The sequence below is a fragment of the Labrus mixtus genome, chromosome 11 (assembly GCF_963584025.1).
Source record: "Labrus mixtus chromosome 11, fLabMix1.1, whole genome shotgun sequence".
Lineage (NCBI taxonomy): Eukaryota > Metazoa > Chordata > Actinopteri > Labriformes > Labridae > Labrus > Labrus mixtus.
In genome coordinates this window covers 6,637,012-6,657,289 of record NC_083622.1, presented here as the reverse complement: position 1 = coordinate 6,657,289, position 20,278 = coordinate 6,637,012, and the positions used below count along the sequence as shown (strand labels likewise).

Below are 20,278 nucleotides of genomic sequence, written 5' to 3'. Positions count from 1 at the left end.
CCTGTCAAGCTGATCCCATCCAGGCGGCTCGGCTGCAGCAGGACCTCGTGGGATTCCAGCGGCTGCAGACTGTGGTAATCCTGACTGAAACCAGCAGACGTTTCCAGGTAGCTCGGGTCCCCTGTGAGAAGGGTTTAACGTCGCAGCGTTCCCCGGCCGCTCGGAGCAGCCCCCCCCCCACCACCACCACTCTGTTTAGTCTACAGACTTCCACTTTGTTAGTTTGTTGAAGTAGCAGACTGACAAGACGTGACCTGACCCCTTTGGATTCTCACACAGAAGGGAAGCTGACATCTTGTCTTACAACGTCAATGTTTATCCACCCTTTGCTACCGCTCCCCCGAGGACCCCCGAGGACCCCCGAAGACCCCCGGCTCTCACACACTCTTTATTTTCTGCTGGCAGTAAGAGAAAGAGGAAACCTGGGAGGGGACGCTGTCTGCTTTTTGGAGCTGTGGGACGCTTTGTGACGTCCGAGTGCAGGGAAAGTTTTCACTAACCTCCTCGATCTGTTTGTGTAGTTTAAGTTTGAGGCTGGATTCTTTCACCTCGTGTTTGTGTTCACAATCGGCTGCTTCATGATCGCAATCGTTTACATAACTTATTCATGCTCCACGTGTGATACTAGAGGAGACCTCTAGAGGGCGCTCCAGAGAGCTCAGGTCGTATCAAACTACCTGAGGTGAGGGATGTACAAAATGCAGCAGCACGACTGGTCTTCAACCTTCCTAAAAGAGCACATGTCACTCCGCTGTTCATCTCCTTACACTGGCTCCCAGTTACTGCTCGTATCAAATTTAAAACGCTGCTGCTCGCTTACAAAACAGCAACAAAAACGGCTCCTCCTTACTTTAAGTCTCTGATCCAGGTCTACACTCCCCCCCACCCACTACGCTCTGCCAATGAAAGGCGTCTGATCCAACCTTCACAACAGGTTCCTAAGTCTCTGATTAGACTCTTCTCCTCTGTCGCCCCCTGGTGGTGAAATGAACTTCCAAACTCCATTCGATCTGCAGAGTCCCTCTGCACCTTTAAGAAAAAGCTAAAGACCCGGCTCTTTCATGAATACTTAATGATGATGGTCTCCATATTATTGATGATGATGATGGTAATGACGATGTGTTTTTGTTTGATAAGGACGACTTATAAGATGGTTTCTATCCTGATTAGAGCTCTCAAGAACTGCCGTTTGTCCAATCGGACTCAAAGCTGATCGTTTGCTCTGACATTGTTCCCTTTTTTCTAGATCCTTGCTTGTGTTGTACTTACTCTCTGATGTACGTCGCTTTCGATAAAAGCGTCTGCTCAGTGAATTGTAGAATGTAAACTACAAACATGGCGTCACTGGAGGAGGTTACTGTGAGGTTAAATCTGAGATCTGAACAATCATCAACAGTGACATCAGATCAGACTGATGAACGGGGAACATGCCGTCTGCATCCTGTCTCTCCAACATGTTCCTCCGTGCATGGACGTGACAGTGCCGGTGTAAAAGGTGACCGTGTTAACTGGTGACTTGTAGCTGAATGCGTCCGTAGATGTCGTTGAAGACAGAATGTCTCTTCATCTCTCTCAGGATATTTAATGAAAAAACCTAAAGTAACGCACATGCAGCTACAGACACACTCGGCTGGAGGTCATCAGGGTCACCCGGACGTGTCACCGTTTAGTTTGTTCACGTTTCTACAGCGACTTGTAAAACGATAACTGATCTGTTTGTCTGCAGAGACGAGGACACATCGTCCACGTGTGGATCATCACAGACTTGTTTCATCGGTTGGTCTTTAAACTTTCTGTCCCTGCTGCTGTCTTTACTCGACACTGCCCCCTACTGGTCACAGCTTGCGTCTACATCATGATCACTTTTAAAGACATGCACAGCCGACGCTCCAACAAACACAGGATGAGTACACGTAGTTAAAAACAAGAATCTCTCCGGCCACACGCTCCAAAGGTCCTTCATGAGAACTTCCTGTTTCATTCCCATCAAACGTCAGAATCGCCTTTTCATCGAGACGACTCTCTGACAATGGAGGTGCTGACACGAGTGAAATCAAAGCTCACATCAAAAGGTGCTCCAACAACAATGAAGTCCTTTAAAGTGCCAAACACAGCGAGGTGAGAACAAGAGATCAAAGACAGAGTGAAGCGTCGGCTCTTCTTTAAATGACATCCGAGATCCAGAAAGTGCAGCGGAGGGAAAACACTCAGCGGGAACAATGGGAGAGAATATCAGAGCCAATTAGAGGATGCATGAAGTTGAAGAGGAGCTGTCCATTCAGCACCACCTCACCACAACACAAGAGCAACAACACAGCATCAGAAGATTTCCCTTTGACTCATCTGAGAGTCTTTCTCTACGTGTGACTCGAGTCAATCACTAAATAAAAACTGAGACAAAAGTCTGAAGACAAACCCCCACTACACCAGATACTTCTGTATGAGTGGTTTCAAAGCCAGAAGAGAGGAATGAACTGCAGGATTTTGACACTCATATTTCCACAGCGGCCATGTTGCCGTCGCTCTCGAGTGTTGTCATCGTGTCTTCCTGTTACGCTCCAGGTCTAAGTAACGTAAACGTTCCCTACCTGATCATCTGTTTCATTTCAGAGCTAACGATACGACGCACTTCATCGTCCCCTTGAGGAAATTAGTCTTGGACTCAAAGTGCTGAGAACACTCAGCGGTCTCTACAGTAGAATCCATCCATCTATTTTCCTCGCTTATCCAAGGTTCGGGACGCGATGGCAGCAGGCTAAGTAAGTCGCCCCAGAAACGTTTTCCAGCTCCTCCTGGGGGGGGGGATCCCAAGGCGTTCCCGAGGTGTTCCCAAGGCGTACAGCTCCATACATCTATAAATCTAAACACAAAATGATTGTTCCAATTTTTTATAACATGATTATGAACACTGGTTGTAGGGCCCCCCTGTGACTTTTTGCACAGGACCCCAAACGGACTCTAGAATCATGCAAACCACACACACACACACACACACACACACACACACACACACACACACACACACACACATGTGGTGGTATCTGTTGGCTCAGCTGCTGGGAGGTGATGTGTGGAGACAGTTAGTGTTCAGTCTGGATTAGACTGTCGCTGCAGGATTAACCCATCACACACACACACACACATACATGACACTTTCACCAACACACACACGGACACATGCAAACATGTCTTCACTTTCATACACACTTTGCCACGAGTCTCTTTGGTGTATTTGTTTATTTTTTTAGCCATGGCTGCACGGTCACTTCAAAATGTCCGGTCGCCTGTTTCATTGTGTTTGGCTTCAGTCTCTGGACCAATCAGGAATCATCGTCTGCTGGCGATTTATGCGTCTGGGAATGGATGCTTGTTGCTCAGAAATTCCAGTGAAACTAGCGGTTACCGTTAAACGACTTCCAGGCAGGACTACCCTTTCCATCACGCTGCATTTAAATCAAACGGTGTTTTACTGTTCAGTAGATGAAGCGTGTGGAGTTTCTGGTTCGATTGTAAAGAGTGACTAGAGGAGCAGAGAGACTGGCGGGCTGTGGGTCTGAACTTCACATCTATCAACGTTAGCATAGGATGAGAGCTCGACCAGCGTACAGGTAGCTAGCAGGATTACAAACTCCACCTGGTGGACACTGATGTAGCTGCACACTAAAGGCTTTTCAGATGCTATGTGCGCATGTTCAGCAGAAAGCTGTGACCTTTCTCCTGCTGAGGAGGAGGAGACAAGCAGCGAAGAAGAAGAGGGCGTGGCTTCATGAGATCGTCGGGACACGATAGGATGTGGGAGAGTTTAGTCTCGTCCAGGAGCTGCAGCTCTAAAACGAGCGCTTCACGGACACGATACGCATTTCTGCTGCTGTTTGAAACTCACCTGGTACGCCCAAACTGTCCTTCATGTCTTTACAAACTAGAGCTCTCTCTCTGACGTCCCGGGACGTCTGTAAAATAGAGCTCAGGACAGTGGGACACCGTTTGTTGTGATCTGATCTTTCCTCCTATTGTCCGCGCAGAGGTGACGTCAGCGATGCATCCACAGTGAACACACAAAAATATGAAGCTTCAGATCATGAAGACAAACTCAAAAATTAATTTAACTACTGACTCCTTTTCAAAACGGAGGACAGTTTGTAGCACTCAGCTGTCTGCAACACACACTAAATCACACACACACACTCAACTTAACTCTCTCTCTCTCTCTCTCCCTCCTCTCTCTCTCTCACTCTCCCTCCTCTTTCTCTCTCTCTCTCCTCTCTCTCTCTCCCCCCTCTCTCCCTCCTCTCTCTTTCTGTCCCTCCTCTCTCTCTCTCCCCCTCTCTCTCTCCCTCCTCTCTCTCTCCCTCCTCTCTCTCACTCTCTCTCTCCCTCCTCTTTCTCTCTCTCTCACTCTCTCCCTCCTTCTCTGTCTCTCTCTCTCTCCCCCTCTCTCCCTCTGTCTCTCTCTCCCCCTATCTCCCTCCTTCTCTCTCTCTGTCTCTCCCTCTCTCCCCCTCGCTCCCTCCTTCTCTCTCTCTGTCTCTCTCTCCCTCCTCTCTCTTTCTGTCCCTCTCTCTCTCTCCTCTCTCCCCCCTCTCTCCCTCCTTCTCTCTCTCTCTCTGTCCCTCTCTTTCTCCCTCTTCTCTCTCTCTCTCTCTCCCTCGTCTCTCTCTGTCTCTCTCTCTTGCTCTCTCTCTCTCCCTCTTCTCTCTCTTGCTCTCTCTCTCTCTCTTCTCTCTCTCTCTCACTCTCTCTCTCCCCCTAGACGATGATCTGTGTGATTACAGCTCTGAACACACTTTCTAGACTGTCGTCTCCATGAACATGCAAAGACAGATACATGCAGACACTGTAAGAGGCTGAGCTACAGTCTCCACACACACACACACACACACACACACACACACACACACACACACACACACACACTGAGATACCAGGCTGCAGTCTGTAAACCCTCTTGGTTCTCATGGAGATAAGAAGTGCGTCTCATTGTTGGCAGACAACGGTCCCGTTATCATCTTATCACAGAGTCAGACCAATCTGGAGGGGGCGGGGCTGCAGAGTGAGTGTGTGTGTGACAGGAGTGTTGGTGGGGGGGGGGGGGGTACTTTGGATAAGTGGGGGTCCTTTGTCATGCAACAGGTGCTATTGTCGCTCAGTTTGTCTTGATGCTAAAGACCTCAGTGTGTCTGTTAGAGAACAAAACAGCTGAGCGTTCAAACGGCGCTTAATCCCTCGTCCTCTGTGCTGATGGACTGACGACCTCTCTCCAGTCGTGCTTTGTAAAGACAACATGTGGCTCATTAGCACTTTGACCACGACCCTGTCAGAGCGGTCTGTTACAGACCGAGGGCGGACTCCAGATTATAAATCAAGACCAGTCAAGACCACCACTGATAAGCGATTTGTCCACGTCATGTGTGCTAGTTTTGATTGAGAACGTTGAATCGACAGCAGAGCCATCAGGGACAGAACCTGCTCTGATTGGCTGTCCTATGACGATAATAGAATAGATGAAACTGTTTGGGGGTGTAGACTAATAATCTCTTTTTTCTCCTTACTCCTTCAGATAAAGAGAAGAAGGAGGCGTCACCGGAGGCCACGGTCACAGAGGAAGCAGGAGGCGCAGAGGAACCCGTCAAGGAAGTGAAAAAGGAGAAGAAGGAGTCTTCCAAAGAGAAAAAGGAGTCGAAGAAAGAATCCAGCAAAGAGCCAAAGGAGGAGGTGAAGAAGGAGTCCAAGAAGGAATCCTCCTCGTCCTCTTCGAAGGAGAAGAAGGAGTCATCCAAGGAGAAGAAGGAGAAGGACAAAGACAAGGAAGGGAAGGAGGCAAGCAAGGAGGCAGGGGACAAGAAAGTGTCCAGGAAATCTTCTGTGAAAGTGAAAGAGAAGAAGAAGGAGCCGGAGGCCGGAGACGTCTGAGAGACAGGAGCGCAGCAGGGAGACACACACACACACGTTACACACTACACACACATTACACAACACACACTACACACACATTACACACACATTACACAACACACACTACACACACATTACACACACATTACACAACACACACTACACACACATTACACACACATTACACAACACACACACACACATTACACACACTACACACACATTACACAACACACACGTTACACACACTACACACACATTACACACACACATTACACAACACACACACACATTACACACACACACACACGTTACACACACTACACACACATTACACACACACATTACACAACACACACACACATTACACACACCACAAACACACTACACACACACATTACACAACACACACGTTACACACACTACACACACATTACACACACACATTACACAACACACACACACATTACACACACACACACACGTTACACACACTACACACACATTACACACACACATTACACAACACACACACACATTACACACACCACAAACACACTACACACACACATTACACAACACACACGTTACAAACACTACACACACATTACACACACTACACACACATTACACACACTACACACACATTACACAACACACACTACACACACTACACACACATTACACACACTACACACACATTACACAACACACACTACACACACTACACACACATTACAAACACTACACACACATTACACAACACACACGTTAAACACACTACACACACATTACAAACACTACACACACATTACACAACACACACGTTACACACACTACACACACATTACACACTACACACACATTACACACACTACACACACATTACACACTACACACACATTACACACTACACACACATTACACAACACACGTTACACACACTACACACACATTACACACACATTACACACACATTACACAACACACACGTTACACACACTACACATACATTACACAACACACACACACACACACACGTTACACACCACAAACACACTACACACACACATTACATTACACTACACACACGCACACACACTCACACTCACTCACACACACACACACACACACACACACACACACACACACAAATACACACACAAGCAGTGAAACATATATTTACATGTATATTCAGTCAAGGCCATAGATCTCAGTAGCAATTTCCTCCCAGACTCATATTTACATCGTCTGGTAATAGCTGAACTTCACACACACACACACATCCAGTTGTGTGTGTGTGTGTGTGTGTGTGTGCTCTGGGCATGTGGTGAGCCCGCGGAGAGCGAGGGTGATATTCTCCTCTCCTCTCCTCAGACTTTTTTCGCTGACTCTCTCCATCCTGCCTCCTCTTCTCCGTCTCGTTGAACCCACAGCTCCGCGCCTCCTTAATCCCAGCCGGGCCCCAAACCACCCCCCGCCCACACACACTTCTGGACGTGACGTCAGACCCACCCTCTCGCCCTCTCGCCCCCTCGCGTGGCACCGAGCCCCGCCAGAGCCTCCCCCGCCTCGCCTCTAAGAATACACCGCCCGCTGCTCCTGCAGACTTCGCTGCTTCCGGGTAAACCAAGGCCACATCCGCCAGCCGCCTCCACCACCACCGCCCCCTCTGACCTCCAGCAGCCAGTTTAGCATTGAGGTCCGGGACACTCGAGGACATGCGGCTGCTGATGGACACATACTTGGTGCTGCGGAGTCGAACCTGAGACGGTTTTAGCGCGTTTGAAACCAACAGGGCGTTTTCTGGAAACATCAGGGAGCCAATCAGGAGAGAGAAACAGGCAAAGCTTTTTCTGCTCGTCTTCAACGTGAAGCGGGAGACTTTATAACCTCTGGATCGTCAGCAGCTTGTTTCACCAACGCTTTGATAAATGACTGTCTCAGTGTCTAACACTGAGGAGAAGGCGTCTTTAAGCAGCTGATAAACCAGCTGGAGCTCCGTCAACAAAGAGACACACGTTCTTACTTTAATTATTCAGGTAGTATTTGATGAAGAGTGGAGGCTCAACATGTCAAATATGAAGTCATTCTTTGGTGTCCAATGACAGCGTCATGGTGTGTACTGAACGAGCAGAGGTCGTTCTGAGGTCAGCCCTCAGAATCAGCTGTTCTGTTGTTCTCAGGTCCTGATTCGCTGAAGGAGCCGTGGCTTTAGCGTCGGCTGAATCTGTGCGTCTGAGTCAGTAAGATGCCGTCGGGTTAAATGCTCCTCTAACTGCGCTGCAGAGCGAACAGCTCCTGCATCACTTTTGATCCTTCTCGTCTTTTCATGGGAACATTTTGGAGGTCTAAAGCCGCCGAGGCCACGACTCCTTCACTGTGTTTTTAAGTTTTCATTTCTCAGCTGATCCCGTCTCTCCTCTGTTACTACCTCTGAAGATGGTGGGGGGGGGGGGGGGGGGGTGTCACATTGTCCCCCATTACTCCTCCACCACATTCAGACATCACAGGGCGTAAATATCACGTCTTGAAATGGTGCTCTGAACACGGTTAATATCTCCTCAGTTCAGAACAGTTTAAACGCTAATAAAAGATGTTTTGGTCATTTTAGAAATGTTAGGCTTTATACACGCACACACGCACACACACACACACACACACACACACACACACACACACAGACAATCTGAACACACACACACGTCTGCGTCGTGTATTCGGCTTCAGGCGTCTCGTTCTCTCGATCTCTCTTTTTATTTTTGGTGTTTTTACATAAAGGATTTGAAACTTTTAGCACACATGAGGATAGTTGTACATGTGACGTCTCAGAGTCTCTCATTGGACACACGGTGTGACACGTTAGCGTAATGTTTGTAATAGAGGTTTTACACGCTGTATTAGCCCGACTCGACTCGTCTGAGTCTGATTTTTTTATAGAAACACAAAGATGTTCTGTAAACTAGAGAATCTCCTTCCTGCTGACTTTAAGAATGAAAATGTTATTTATGAGACATTTAGTAATAAAATCGTTCACCTGTGAGGAGGCCATGACTGCTTTGTTGTGGTTTGTTTGGAGTCGACGTCGCGATTGTGTCAGAGCGAGCGCGAGCCTCGTGGTGTCAGAGAAACATGGAGGAGCAGGTCAAACATGAACATCACTTCTAGAGAATCTCTATCTGTGTCTTTGTTAGTGGCTCAGCAGATCATTAAGACACAAAAACCATCTGACAGATCTCCGTATTCAACGTCCTGAACATGACGGCAGACAACGCCGTTTGAGGTTTGTATGTCTTGAGTTTGTCTTAAAGGGATACTTCACCCGTTGAAACATGAATCTGTATTGACATTGGGTCATATATGTAGTAGAATTGTGAACTAAATGTTGAAGTTGGTGCCTTCTTGGCCGTGAAAAGGCAGAAAGTGTATTTTTGCCTCGTGGATGAAAGACACCAAATCCCAGAATGCACAGCACCGTAGGCCACTCCCACTAAGGTTCCTCTAGTTCAGAATCAGAAATACTTTATTAATCCCAGAGGGAAATTCGATCGTTACAGTTTCTCCAAAATATACAATATAGTAATAAAAACATTTACAGACATATTTACTTCAACACATTTGGCCATTTCCTCAACTGATTCTGAAATTTCTTCCAGAATTGATCTTGGAAATTCCTGGCAGAAAACAAACTCTATGTCTGTGTCTATAGACAAACAGTGAGAACACCAACACCACCAGTCCGCCCCAGCTTGAGCCGGCCCCCGGCTCCTCGTCCTCACCACCGCCAACAGGCAGGCCTGATGTCTCGACTGCCGAGCTGGCAGCGGCCGGTGGCGGCCAGCAATATAGCCGCGAGACAGTTGCTGCTGACAGGCCGGTCTTGTGTCGTGGCCGCCAGCGACCAGCAGCGTCCCTGGCGGCCAGCGGTGGTTTCTCCGTCGCTGCGTTTCTCCACAACCAAACGAAATCCCTCTCTCTTCTTCTGTCTCCTCGCTCTCCCTCTCTTCTTCTGTCTCCTCGCTCTCCCTCTCTCTTCTTCTGTCTCCTCGCTCTCCCTCTCTCTTCTTCTGTCTCCTCGCTCTCCGCCTCTCTCTTCTTCTGTCTCCTCGCTCTCCGCCTCTCTTCTTCTGTCTCCTCGCTCTCCGCCTCTCTCTTCTTCTGTCTCCTCGCTCTCCCTCTCTCTTCTTCTGTCCCCTCGCTCTCCGCCTCTCTCTTCTGTCTCCTCGCTCTCCCTCTCTCTTCTTCTGTCCCCTCGCTCTCCCTCTCTCTTCTTCTGTCCCCTCGCTCTCCGCCTCTCTTCTTCTGTCTCCTCGCTCTCCCTCTGTCCCCTCGCTCTCCCTCTCTCTTCTTCTGTCCCCTCGCTCTCCGCCTCTCTTCGCTCGTGTTTTCTTCTTTGTGTTTTCGTCTTTTGACCTTGAACTCTTCTCCAGACTCTGTTTTGGTGTTTTTCCCTCTTCAGTGACTTCTTCCCTCTTTGTCGCCTCGGCGCAGTAAACTGGCTCTGATGCGAGGAACCGCCAACATGGCTGCCCACACCCAACTGTTAAAAACATCAAACAACAATCAGAGTGTAAGCGGGCGGCAGCGGCCGTTAGGACAGAGTGTCATAAAGTTTGGGTTGAGACGTGGAGGCTTTTATTTCTGTCTCCCGGGCTTTAAGGCGTAAACAAAGCGGATCAGATAATTGCAGCATCATTTGACTCCCTGCAGATTGAAGCGACAGCATCGTTTCGCCTCCGCCACGGGGAACTTAAGTGGTTTGGATTTCTCTTGTGTGTGAACAACACTGATCCCATGTTTTGATTCCAGGGTGAAATTACCAGAAAATTGTATTTAGTTTCTTTTGCAACCGAGTTAGATCATAATTAAGTTTGATTAAATGACATTACAACATCAGTGTGGAGAGATGTGAGATCTCGATGTTCACAGTCTGTCGTCTCTTTGAGTAGTGAGGACAGCTTTAGTCTTTACTGTTTATTTAAAATGTATTTAAGCAGGACCTTTAGAAAGGATCTCTTCCAGGTCTAAACATGCAGCAGAACATTTCAACAAACTTTCAGACAAAACACAAAGAAATCACAAAACACAGAGGTCACAGATCAGAGGGTCATGAGTCAGAGCGTCCACAGCCCGATGCATCCTCCTCCAACACCTCCAGATTTCATTTCAAAGATTTAAAAAGAGCACCCCCCACACACACACCACACCCAGTGAGAGTCCTGAGAGTCCTTTTCTGCATCTGAAGAGATACTCTTAGGAAACAGATAACAACCATAACGTCTTGTTGCAGAGAGAAGACGAAGCTTCCAGCACTTTTCACATGAATTAAATTACACAAGTACGAGGGAAGGCCAGACCACTGGTGCATACAGAGCACAATGAAGAGTGAGAGCCTTTAGGTTAGTAATGAACCTCAATGCTCCAGTGAGAAGATGCATGCATATATAAAACATCAAAGTTTCGATAAGGGGCCCAAAAGTATCAGCAACAAGTCTCCTTTGTGCAGCAGAACAAAAAAAAGACTTAACCACATTTTGACACGAGAACGACCCTCGCGTTCAATCTTCAGACAACGACATCGTGATAACAACCCTGATTCAAACTGCTCTGTAAAAACTACTAAACACGCTGTAGTTTACATGCCAGGCCAGTAGTTGGCAGTGTGACTATGTAATCAAACATTGCGTGCATTGTTACATAATATTCTTCCTACAGAGCGGTGAGGTGTAATCACATGAAAACAGCGAACACTTGTGAGGACGGAGGATGAGGTGAGGTTGTTACTCCAAGTGATCGGAACGTACAAAGAGAGAACATTGAGAGAAGATGTCGACTGGGAGTGAGCAGCACAAACTCGGGAGTCCATTGTTGTTGTAGTCCACCTACTCACAGGCTTTTGTGTGGAACTGTAATAAGCCACTTTACCCGTCTACACGGCCACTGAAGCGTTGTCGGAAAACTTTCAAAACTTTGAACTCTTGGACCTGTTTTCAAAACCTTTAATTTTCAGGCGCGTCATCAGACAAAACCAAAACGCTTTAACGTCTTTAGCAGCTGCTGAATATGAAGACAAAATCATCGATTAAGTATCCAAGGTGTTTATAAGATGATACAGACTCAATCACGACACCCTGAGATGTAATAAGAGGAGGCAGCTTCAGTGGATTTAGGTTTCAGTTTGTAAACATCATGAGTTTAATTTCATCAGGATTCAGAATCAGTTTGAACTCCTGAAAGCGTCCTGAACAGTTTCCTCTCAGAGGAATAAATAACAGTATCATCTGCATATAAGTGAACATGTGCATTAGGAACATTAACAACGATACTGTGGACATAAAGTGTAAATAACTGTGGTCCCAGGTATGAGCCCTGTGGTACACCAATCATTATTTTACCCTATAATTTTTTTTCCCTAACAACAGAAACAGTTTATCATCATGTTCTGTCCAGCTACAGGACAATGCATCCCCTCCCACTTTCTGTACAGGCCCACACACTCACACTCACACTCACTCACTCACTCACACACACACACACACACACACACACAAACACACACACACACAATATTTTAATATGTTACATTTTCTTCCGTTCTCGTTCGTTTAAAGTCAGAAAGGTGCTGAGTGAGTTTCGTGATCTTTGCCCTCTTAAATCTGTCAGAAAAGTGTTTTTTTCTTCCCGTCAGAAAAACTGACCTTTTCTGCTGACGTGTGGCGTCTGTCCGACAACAGCGATAAACGCTAAGGGATTAGCTCGTAGCCTGAATTTGCTTGTAAACCAGGAGAGGATGGCGGGAGACAGATCCCAGACCTCCCCGCACTGTTTCTGCTTAACAAGGAACTTCTCGACTCCCTGAAACAGACGTAGAAACGTTCTCACACACATCATCAGACCCTTAAGTGTGTTTCCAGGGTGTTCATTGGTCCTTAAAAAAGGACATTAATTGTTCATAAAAACCTCCACAAACTGCTTTAACATCTGCACTAACTCACAAGGATGTAATGCACAAACATTTAAATGTCACAGTGTTGTGTTGTCCTGCTCGTATCGTCACATCCAGGATTTCTCTTTAACAGTTTATACGCAGCAGCTGCAGAACAGAAAGCATCGAGAGCCAAACACAGTAAAACTCATCGTTTATATCTGACATGTTGGAAACTTTAATTTCAAATCCTTTTTGTGTTTCAATCTGTGGAGTCAGAGACGCTGTTTGTCAAAAGGCAAGGCGGGCAACTGCTCTGTGCCCCAGACCCCTGAGGGCTCACAAACTTAAACCAAAGCAGTGGCTTCAAATGTGCAAAATTTTGCAAGGACAGTAGGAAACCTCCCTAAGGGGGCCTCAGTTGACAGCCATCACTCTGGCTGCCCTGCTAGGCATTGAAGTTTATGAATGAAAGTAAACACAGAGAAATGAAGATGAATTATCCATCTATAGGAGAGGAAAAAGAAACAGGTAAAAACAGGAGAAAGTGTCGGGACACTGGCAGGAAAAATGGAGATGAACGCTGGTTGGAGGGCCCCCAAATTAATTTTACTCTAGAATCACCACTGTGTGGAGTGTGTGTGTGGATCACTGTTACTTCCTCAAAAAACGGAACAAAGGGGGAGCACTTTGTCCCCCCGCCCACCCCCCTTTACGCCTCAGAGAGAATGACAGAGAGGGGCAAAACTGTAATCAGCTGTTTCCACATCCCTCACCTCTGTGGGTTTCGAGTGAATTTTGGTAAATGGACTTGAGCTTGTATCTTTCTTTTCATCCATTCATACACATCCTCACACACCGCAGCGGCCGTGGGTTTGAATCTGACCCTGACATCCCCCACTCTCTCTCTCTTCCCAACGTTTCCGGTCTCTCTTCAGCTGTCCGGTCCAATAACGGCAAAACTGCCCCAAAAAAAAAAAAAGCACAAAAAAAAAAGAAAGTATCATTGTTGATCAGTCATCAGCCTTCTCCAATCTCAGCCTCACCTCACCTATGTGGATCAGTTTACATGTGGAGCTAAAGCAAAGAACATGAATCGGTTTTAACAAAGATGTGATTTAAACAAAGGACTGACGGCAGGACTTCATCACGGCGCCGCTGACGGGTCGTGATCCCAACAGGTTCAGGTCCTCATACTTCCTGGTGAGATGATCGTGGTGGAAACAGGCTGCTAGTGTCTCTGTTGTGTGACTCAGACAGCTGGATATCACCTCTCCCCCTCCTCCCCCTGTCAGCCTCTCAGAGCCAGACCTGCCGACTGCAGGGGGCTTTAACCTCGGGGACGCCGGGCCCCCCTCCCGTCTACAGCCGGGTCTTCATTGGGACGCCGCTCAGACGATCCGAGGACATAATTCCCTGCAGGTCGTTGCTACGTCAGCTCCGTCATCAGCTCCATGTCTGTGAAGAAAAGTATTTTCTTTAATGTGTGGAGGACATTAGTCATTGTGAAAACATTATCTAATGAGGATCTCTCCTGCTGTGTGATTGAAGCGTCTGGGACACTTAGAGGGGCTTCACTCTGGATTGTCTCGGTGGTTAAAACACTTTAAAGCTCTGCTTTTAAACCTGAAGAAGAAGAAAATTGTTTCAGTTTAAATCTTAAATATGATTCTTTCTCCTCGTTACATTCTGTCTTTGTATTCTCTTCATCTCTCCGCCCGGTCGCTCTCAGCGTGTCACAGCTTTAACTCTGATTTGATTTGATTTGGGTACTCTTCACCCTCAGCCTGGAATCTGTTGCAGAATGACTTATAGCTCAAGGAGCTGGTGTCCTTAAATGTTTTTAAATCTAAAATGAAAGACAAAGAAGCAGATTCTATAGGATGTCTATGTTTTAGCTCGGCTGTTTGAACAACTGATTCCCAGATATGACTCATAGATGGTTCTATTTTAATCGACAATGTTGTGCTTTGTAAATTGTACTTTGTCTCTCTTTCCGTCTGAAACTTTGTCTTTTTGCTGCTGCCTGTCTTGGCCAGGTCTCCCTTGAAAAAGAGGTTTTTAATCTCAATGGGACCAACCTGGTTAAATAAATAAAATAAAATAAAAAATTGGTTCCATTTGTTCACATGGAAATTATAGCAAGGATGACTTTTTACCAAAATTACTTAAAAGACGTTTATGCTTTCAGAAATGGAACAGTGTCATATTAACAGCTGCTCTGTTGTCCTGTAACGTGTTAAAGCACGACTGCCCCCCCCCCCCCCCCCCCCCTGCACTCACACTGCTCTAGGACGAACCGGGCCTGAGGTTACCTCTTGTACATAACGCCATCACGTCATAATAAGACACATGAATAACTTCAAGATGAGCGGTCTCAGAGTCAACACTACAGAGAACAACACAGAGAACATGATGACAACTTTACTGACTTGTTGGTTCATTTTGAGTCATTTCAATCGGATACGACCTCTAACACGCCGAGGTTGCGACTTTCAGATAGTCAGGCTGCTCCATTACAGAAAACAAATATTTACTGAACCTCAAACCTGCAGAGATGTTTCAAAGGGCGCCCAATTCATTCCCAAGACACCTAAACATCGACTGAGAGGAGTGTGTGTGTGTGTGTGTGTGTGTGTGTGTGTGTGTGTGTGTGTGTGTGTGTGTGTGTGTGTGTGTGTGTGTGTGTGTGTGTGTGTGTGTGTGTGTGTGTGTGTGTGTGTGTGTGTGTGTGTGTGTGTGTGTGTGTGTGTGTGTGTGTGTGTCTGTCTGTGTGTGTGTGTGTGTGTGTGTGTGTGTGTGTGTGTGTGTGTGTGTGTGTGTGTGTGTGTGTGTGTGTGTGTGTGTGTGTGTGTGTGTGTGTGTGTGTGTGTGTGTGTGTGTGTGTGTGTGTGTGTGTGTTTGTGGTCTGTACAGGTCATCCCCTCGCTCTCTCTGTTGCCATCTAGTGGATAAAATGACAAAAATATCACCTCCCAAACACTTTTCTCTTTATGCTCTCTCTCTTTCTCTTGCTCTCTCTCACACACACACACATACACACACACACACACACACACACACACGCACAGACTAAGCTGCTCTTTCAATCACACACTCTCTTTATCTTTTTTCTATAAACAAACCAAGTTTCTCATCCACACACATACTTTCTCTCTTCAGCTCTAAAACACATACTCATCCTGACTTTGTGACACACACACACACACACACACACACACACACACCGGGGCGGTGTGTGGCTGGTGTGTGTTTCCAGCGTGCTGCGTCTGACGCTCGGTTAAAAGCTGCTGGGTGGGTCCTAATTATTTCTTTGAAGACTCGCTTTTCCTCCCGTCTGAGCTTCTGACGAGCTGCACTTAAAAGAGGCTAGACACACACACACACACACACACACACACACACACACACACACACACACACACACACACAGACATACACACACAGTGTCATGCAATCTTCCTCGTCTGTCATGTTAGACTTTAATCTCCAGGTGGATGATTTATGGGGCAGAATGCTGAAACGTGGAGGAGATAATATCCAGGAGACTTCTGTGTTATTTGTAAAGAAATCCAAAAGGAGACATTTTTGTTTTCAGTTCTGCTTTTGATTTGCATATTGTATCCTCTTCTGATGGAAAGCTTTCACTGAAATGTAAAACAGCTGACAGACTCTTGACAACTGTGTTTTCACATATACACAAAAACATCCTGACATTTTCAGATTGAGCTTCATGTGTGAACACAAACAGCCGAATGTCTCACTCTGACTTTTTCCTGCCGGCCTCTAAGTACATGTTCCACATGAAGTCCGAATGTGAGAAAGCAGCAGGATATATTCAGGAAAGGTCACCCCAAGCGAGCGGGGCGATGACTTTTATACCCTGTAACTGGAGCATGAGCTCCAGGATGTTGATCAATGTCCCTTGATGTTCCCTCAGACCAGTGTTTGGGAACCATGGCCCCTTAAAGAGCCCTTAAAGGGTCTTCGACCGCACTTTGACAACCACCACTTGGTTCATTTGCACACAGAATATCACAAGTTTAGGAAAACAATGTCTTACACATATATCCCAACCTTGCCGATGTCCAACCATTGCTAACGTTCAACACATGATAATGTTGCCCATGTTTAACTTCCATTAATTCAAAACAAGAAATGAAACTGCCTTGGACTTTTATTTAAGTAGCCGGGATATCAAACAGGTATAAATATTGACAACCAAATCAAAGTTTTAAATTCTGCTATCAATAATAAGGGCCCCTTCCTCTTCGGGACCCTGGGTACTCAACTCTTTAAATCGACACTGAGAGACAAACTCGGAATCAGAAAAGATAATCTTTCTTTAAGTCCGTCCTTTCTGGAATATTCTGTCTGATTTTCCTCTTAAGTTTGGCCGAGCTGCCGGAGAAGAGGATATGGTTATTTTTAATTCTTAATGTAAAGCAGGAACAGTAAAGTCAAAACTCTGAGAGTCTGAAGGAGACACGCTGCACTTGATTCCTTGTTGTGTCCATTCTTCTTCTTCTTCTTCTTTGTTTTTCTTCTTCAGCTCTTCACATGAACAGCAGAGACATAAAGCACATGTAGCTCCCCTGGTTGGTTGGTAATGAAACTGGATCCCCATATACACACACACACACACACACACACACACACACACACACACACACACACACACACACACACACACACACACACACACACACACACACACACACACAGTTTACAGCACACGGGGGATCCGCAGCAGACAGACAGACAGGGGCAGATAGGAGCTCAGAGACTGATGATTAAAACCTTTAAATAACAAAAGGAGCTCTGAGAGGAGTCTGCAGGAGACCAGGGGCACTGAGGGTCCGGTCTGGAGGCAGGAGGAGGTCCCGGTGTTCACAGAGGAGGCAGGACTTTCTGGCTCTGCGGTGCGCTCTGACACCACAGGTCCGCTTTAATACGAGAGAGGGAGGAGAGGAGGCCGGTTTACTCTGCTCAGAGAGAGAGAGAGAGAGAGAGAGAGAGAGAGTGTGTGTGCAGTCCACCGCTGCGTCCCGGACAGTCTGCATCGAGCATCCATGCGCCACACGGAATCAGAGCGCAGATTCTCTACTCCTGGAAGAACTTCACAAACTGAGAGGATTCAGAGTTTTAACATTTAGCTCTAGAAGTCAGCGGGGTTTGTTTTCCTGTTCTGCCGGATCGGAGCGGAGTCCCTCCTCAAACCTCAGAACCATCCTGTGCTCCTGTCCGGATCCTCTCCTGTGCAGGATGAGGGACTGAATCAATGTTTGACTTTCACCCCGGCGCTCCTGACATGAGCAGCCGCGCAGTCTGCAGCCTCTAGGCGCGTCTTTGTCATTTTAATGCCGCTGTGATCTCTGCCTGATTGTCGCTTTGCATTTCAGCGCAAGCGATCAATCTGAAGAGTTGTTTCTCTTCTGGCTGGAATTTAAACACGAGGAACTCTTGAGCGTGGATCTTATTGGATTGTTTGTATTTATTTTTCCTTCATTGTCGCCGGACTCCGAGCCTTTCTCCTGAGGATGTTGCTCCGCTGCTCGAGCCCTCCCTCCTGGTCCACCTGTAGGTTTTTCTTCTGCTTTCTGCTGCTGCTCCTGACGCCCCGGTCCTCCTCTCCGTTAATTACAGGTAAGATTAAAGGGACCCGCAAGGCTTCTTAATGACACATCACTGCTCCCACCGCGCGTAAAATGTGCCCAAACCCTGGTTATTTAGTCCGCGTCTCCTCCGCGCTCCTTCACTCTGTGTTTCACTCCGAGACTCAAAGTCACTTCAGGTTTTTATATTTCTGGTTTCCAGTGAAGAGGAGGCGAAGACAAGCTTCAATTAAATGTTTAATAATATACAGTACATATTACAAACACACAACAGTCTGTTACAATAATAATAATAATAATAATAATAATAAAACTTCGAGGTTGGTGTCAGATCAGAAGGAAACAAAAAAACGTAAAAGAAATGTAAATTATTATTGTAATTATTTTTCTGTCAAAGATTTTGCACCGCCACATCTTTTACTTTTAGTTTTTTAAATAGGAAAAAACTTCAATTAAAATGTCAGAGATTTGCCTCTTCGGTGGTTTTTTATAAAACGTTTTAATTTGAAGCTGCTGAAAATAGAGCCGGTCTTCAGTTATCCTCCGTGCGAGGCTTCGTCCGGCAGAGAAACGCCACAAACATCCACCCTGTGCTGCTGCTTATTTAAAGCAGAACTTGTACTCATATATGGGTCTGCTTCAGATAAATCACAGAGACTCGTCCTGTCCTCAAAGTCATTTAAATCAAGTTTCAGGACATTAAACCGGGAAATAAAACTTTAAAAAGAAGTTCTTTGCGCTGGATGAAAAGCGATCTCTTCTTAAATGGATGTTTTCGCCTCTGTAACGTGTAATTAACGCACTTTTTAAGTTAAAAACAGGCTGTAAAGTGTGAACCACTTTCCTCCAGCAGCTCTCCCCCCCCCCCCCCCCCCCCCCTTCTCTGGTTATTCGTGAACTTTCTTTTCTCTGACAGCAGCATCGCAGGAATTCGTTTCTTCGCCCTGTAGCGATGCAGAGAAATAAGAATAATAGAAGATGGAATTAATGAATGAAAGGTGGATGTAGAGGTGGAGGTGGAGGCCGGGCTGCCCTGCGAGCTGCCCCGTGAACATGCACCATATGCTCGGGCTGAGGGACGTGACCGACCTGCCTCCTCCTCCTCCTCCTCCTGCTCTGGTGGATTATTTGATTACGTTATTTATCCAGTTTCTCTGCGTTCACGGGGTCATTGGGAGGATTTCCTGACGACAGTAGCTGATCATGATAATTTCATTTAGAAACGGAGGAACTGTCTGATAACGCTGATTCAGAACAGAGCTCCCTCTCTCTCCTCCATGACGGTGAAGTCAGGAATCACTTGGTGCACCTCTGCTCTCCTCCTGATTCCTGATAATCAGAGGTTCCCCTGTCCGGACTTTATCTCTGCTCCTGAAGCAAAAGCTCAGAGCTGGGGTTCAGAGGGGGACCAAACGTGTACCAGATGGATCTCTGTGGTCCAGTGTGTGTGTGTGTGTGTGTGTGTGTGTGTGTGTGTGTGTGTGTGTGTTTGACATGAGAGGAAGCACAGAGCCTGAAACCTGTCTGTATCAGCTGAGGGTTTATCTGCTCAGAGATCCCTCCACCTGTTATCAAATATCTGCTCTGTATCAGTCTCCTTGTTGTCAGAGGTCAGAGGTCACAGTGAAGGGTTCTGGGTGCTTCCAGCTCTTCAGACACTCAGGTCCTCCTCTTAGCGCCAACACAATCCGCTCCAGGACACTTGTTGCTTGTTGCTAGGGCTGTGTAATTAATAATTTTTTGCTCCGATCGAGCTGCTCTATCTTGTCACCTGTTTGTCTCAGTTTTTTAAACCTGTACTGAATGTGACGTCTTTATTACACTCAGAGATGTTCAGGATCGTTAG

At 46.6% G+C, this 20,278-nt stretch overlaps 2 protein-coding genes and 1 long non-coding RNA gene across 3 annotated transcripts in view; 2 read left to right on the top strand and 1 right to left on the bottom strand.

Annotated features, from left to right (window-relative positions):
• LOC132983451 (protein PTHB1-like) overlaps positions 1-7,165 on the top strand; it is a 62,546-nt gene extending 55,381 nt beyond the window's left edge. The window contains exon 5 of the mRNA XM_061049762.1: positions 5,558-7,165. Coding sequence (XP_060905745.1) covers positions 5,558-5,910 — 353 coding nt within the window. The 3' untranslated portion in view covers positions 5,911-7,165. The remainder of the gene's footprint in view (positions 1-5,557) is intronic.
• Positions 7,166-8,301: 1,136 nt separating this feature from the next.
• On the bottom strand, positions 8,302-9,144 carry LOC132983452 (uncharacterized). Its single transcript, XR_009674841.1, has 3 exons — positions 8,684-9,144; positions 8,547-8,616; positions 8,302-8,516 (listed from the first exon to the last, which is right to left on the bottom strand). It is a non-coding gene; the product is annotated as an uncharacterized LOC132983452 (long non-coding RNA).
• An 8,570-nt stretch (positions 9,145-17,714) lies between these two features.
• bmper (BMP binding endothelial regulator) overlaps positions 17,715-20,278 on the top strand; it is a 37,850-nt gene continuing 35,286 nt past the window's right edge. The window contains exon 1 of the mRNA XM_061049763.1: positions 17,715-18,463. Within this exon, the coding sequence (XP_060905746.1) occupies positions 18,358-18,463 (106 nt within the window). The 5' untranslated portion in view covers positions 17,715-18,357. The remainder of the gene's footprint in view (positions 18,464-20,278) is intronic.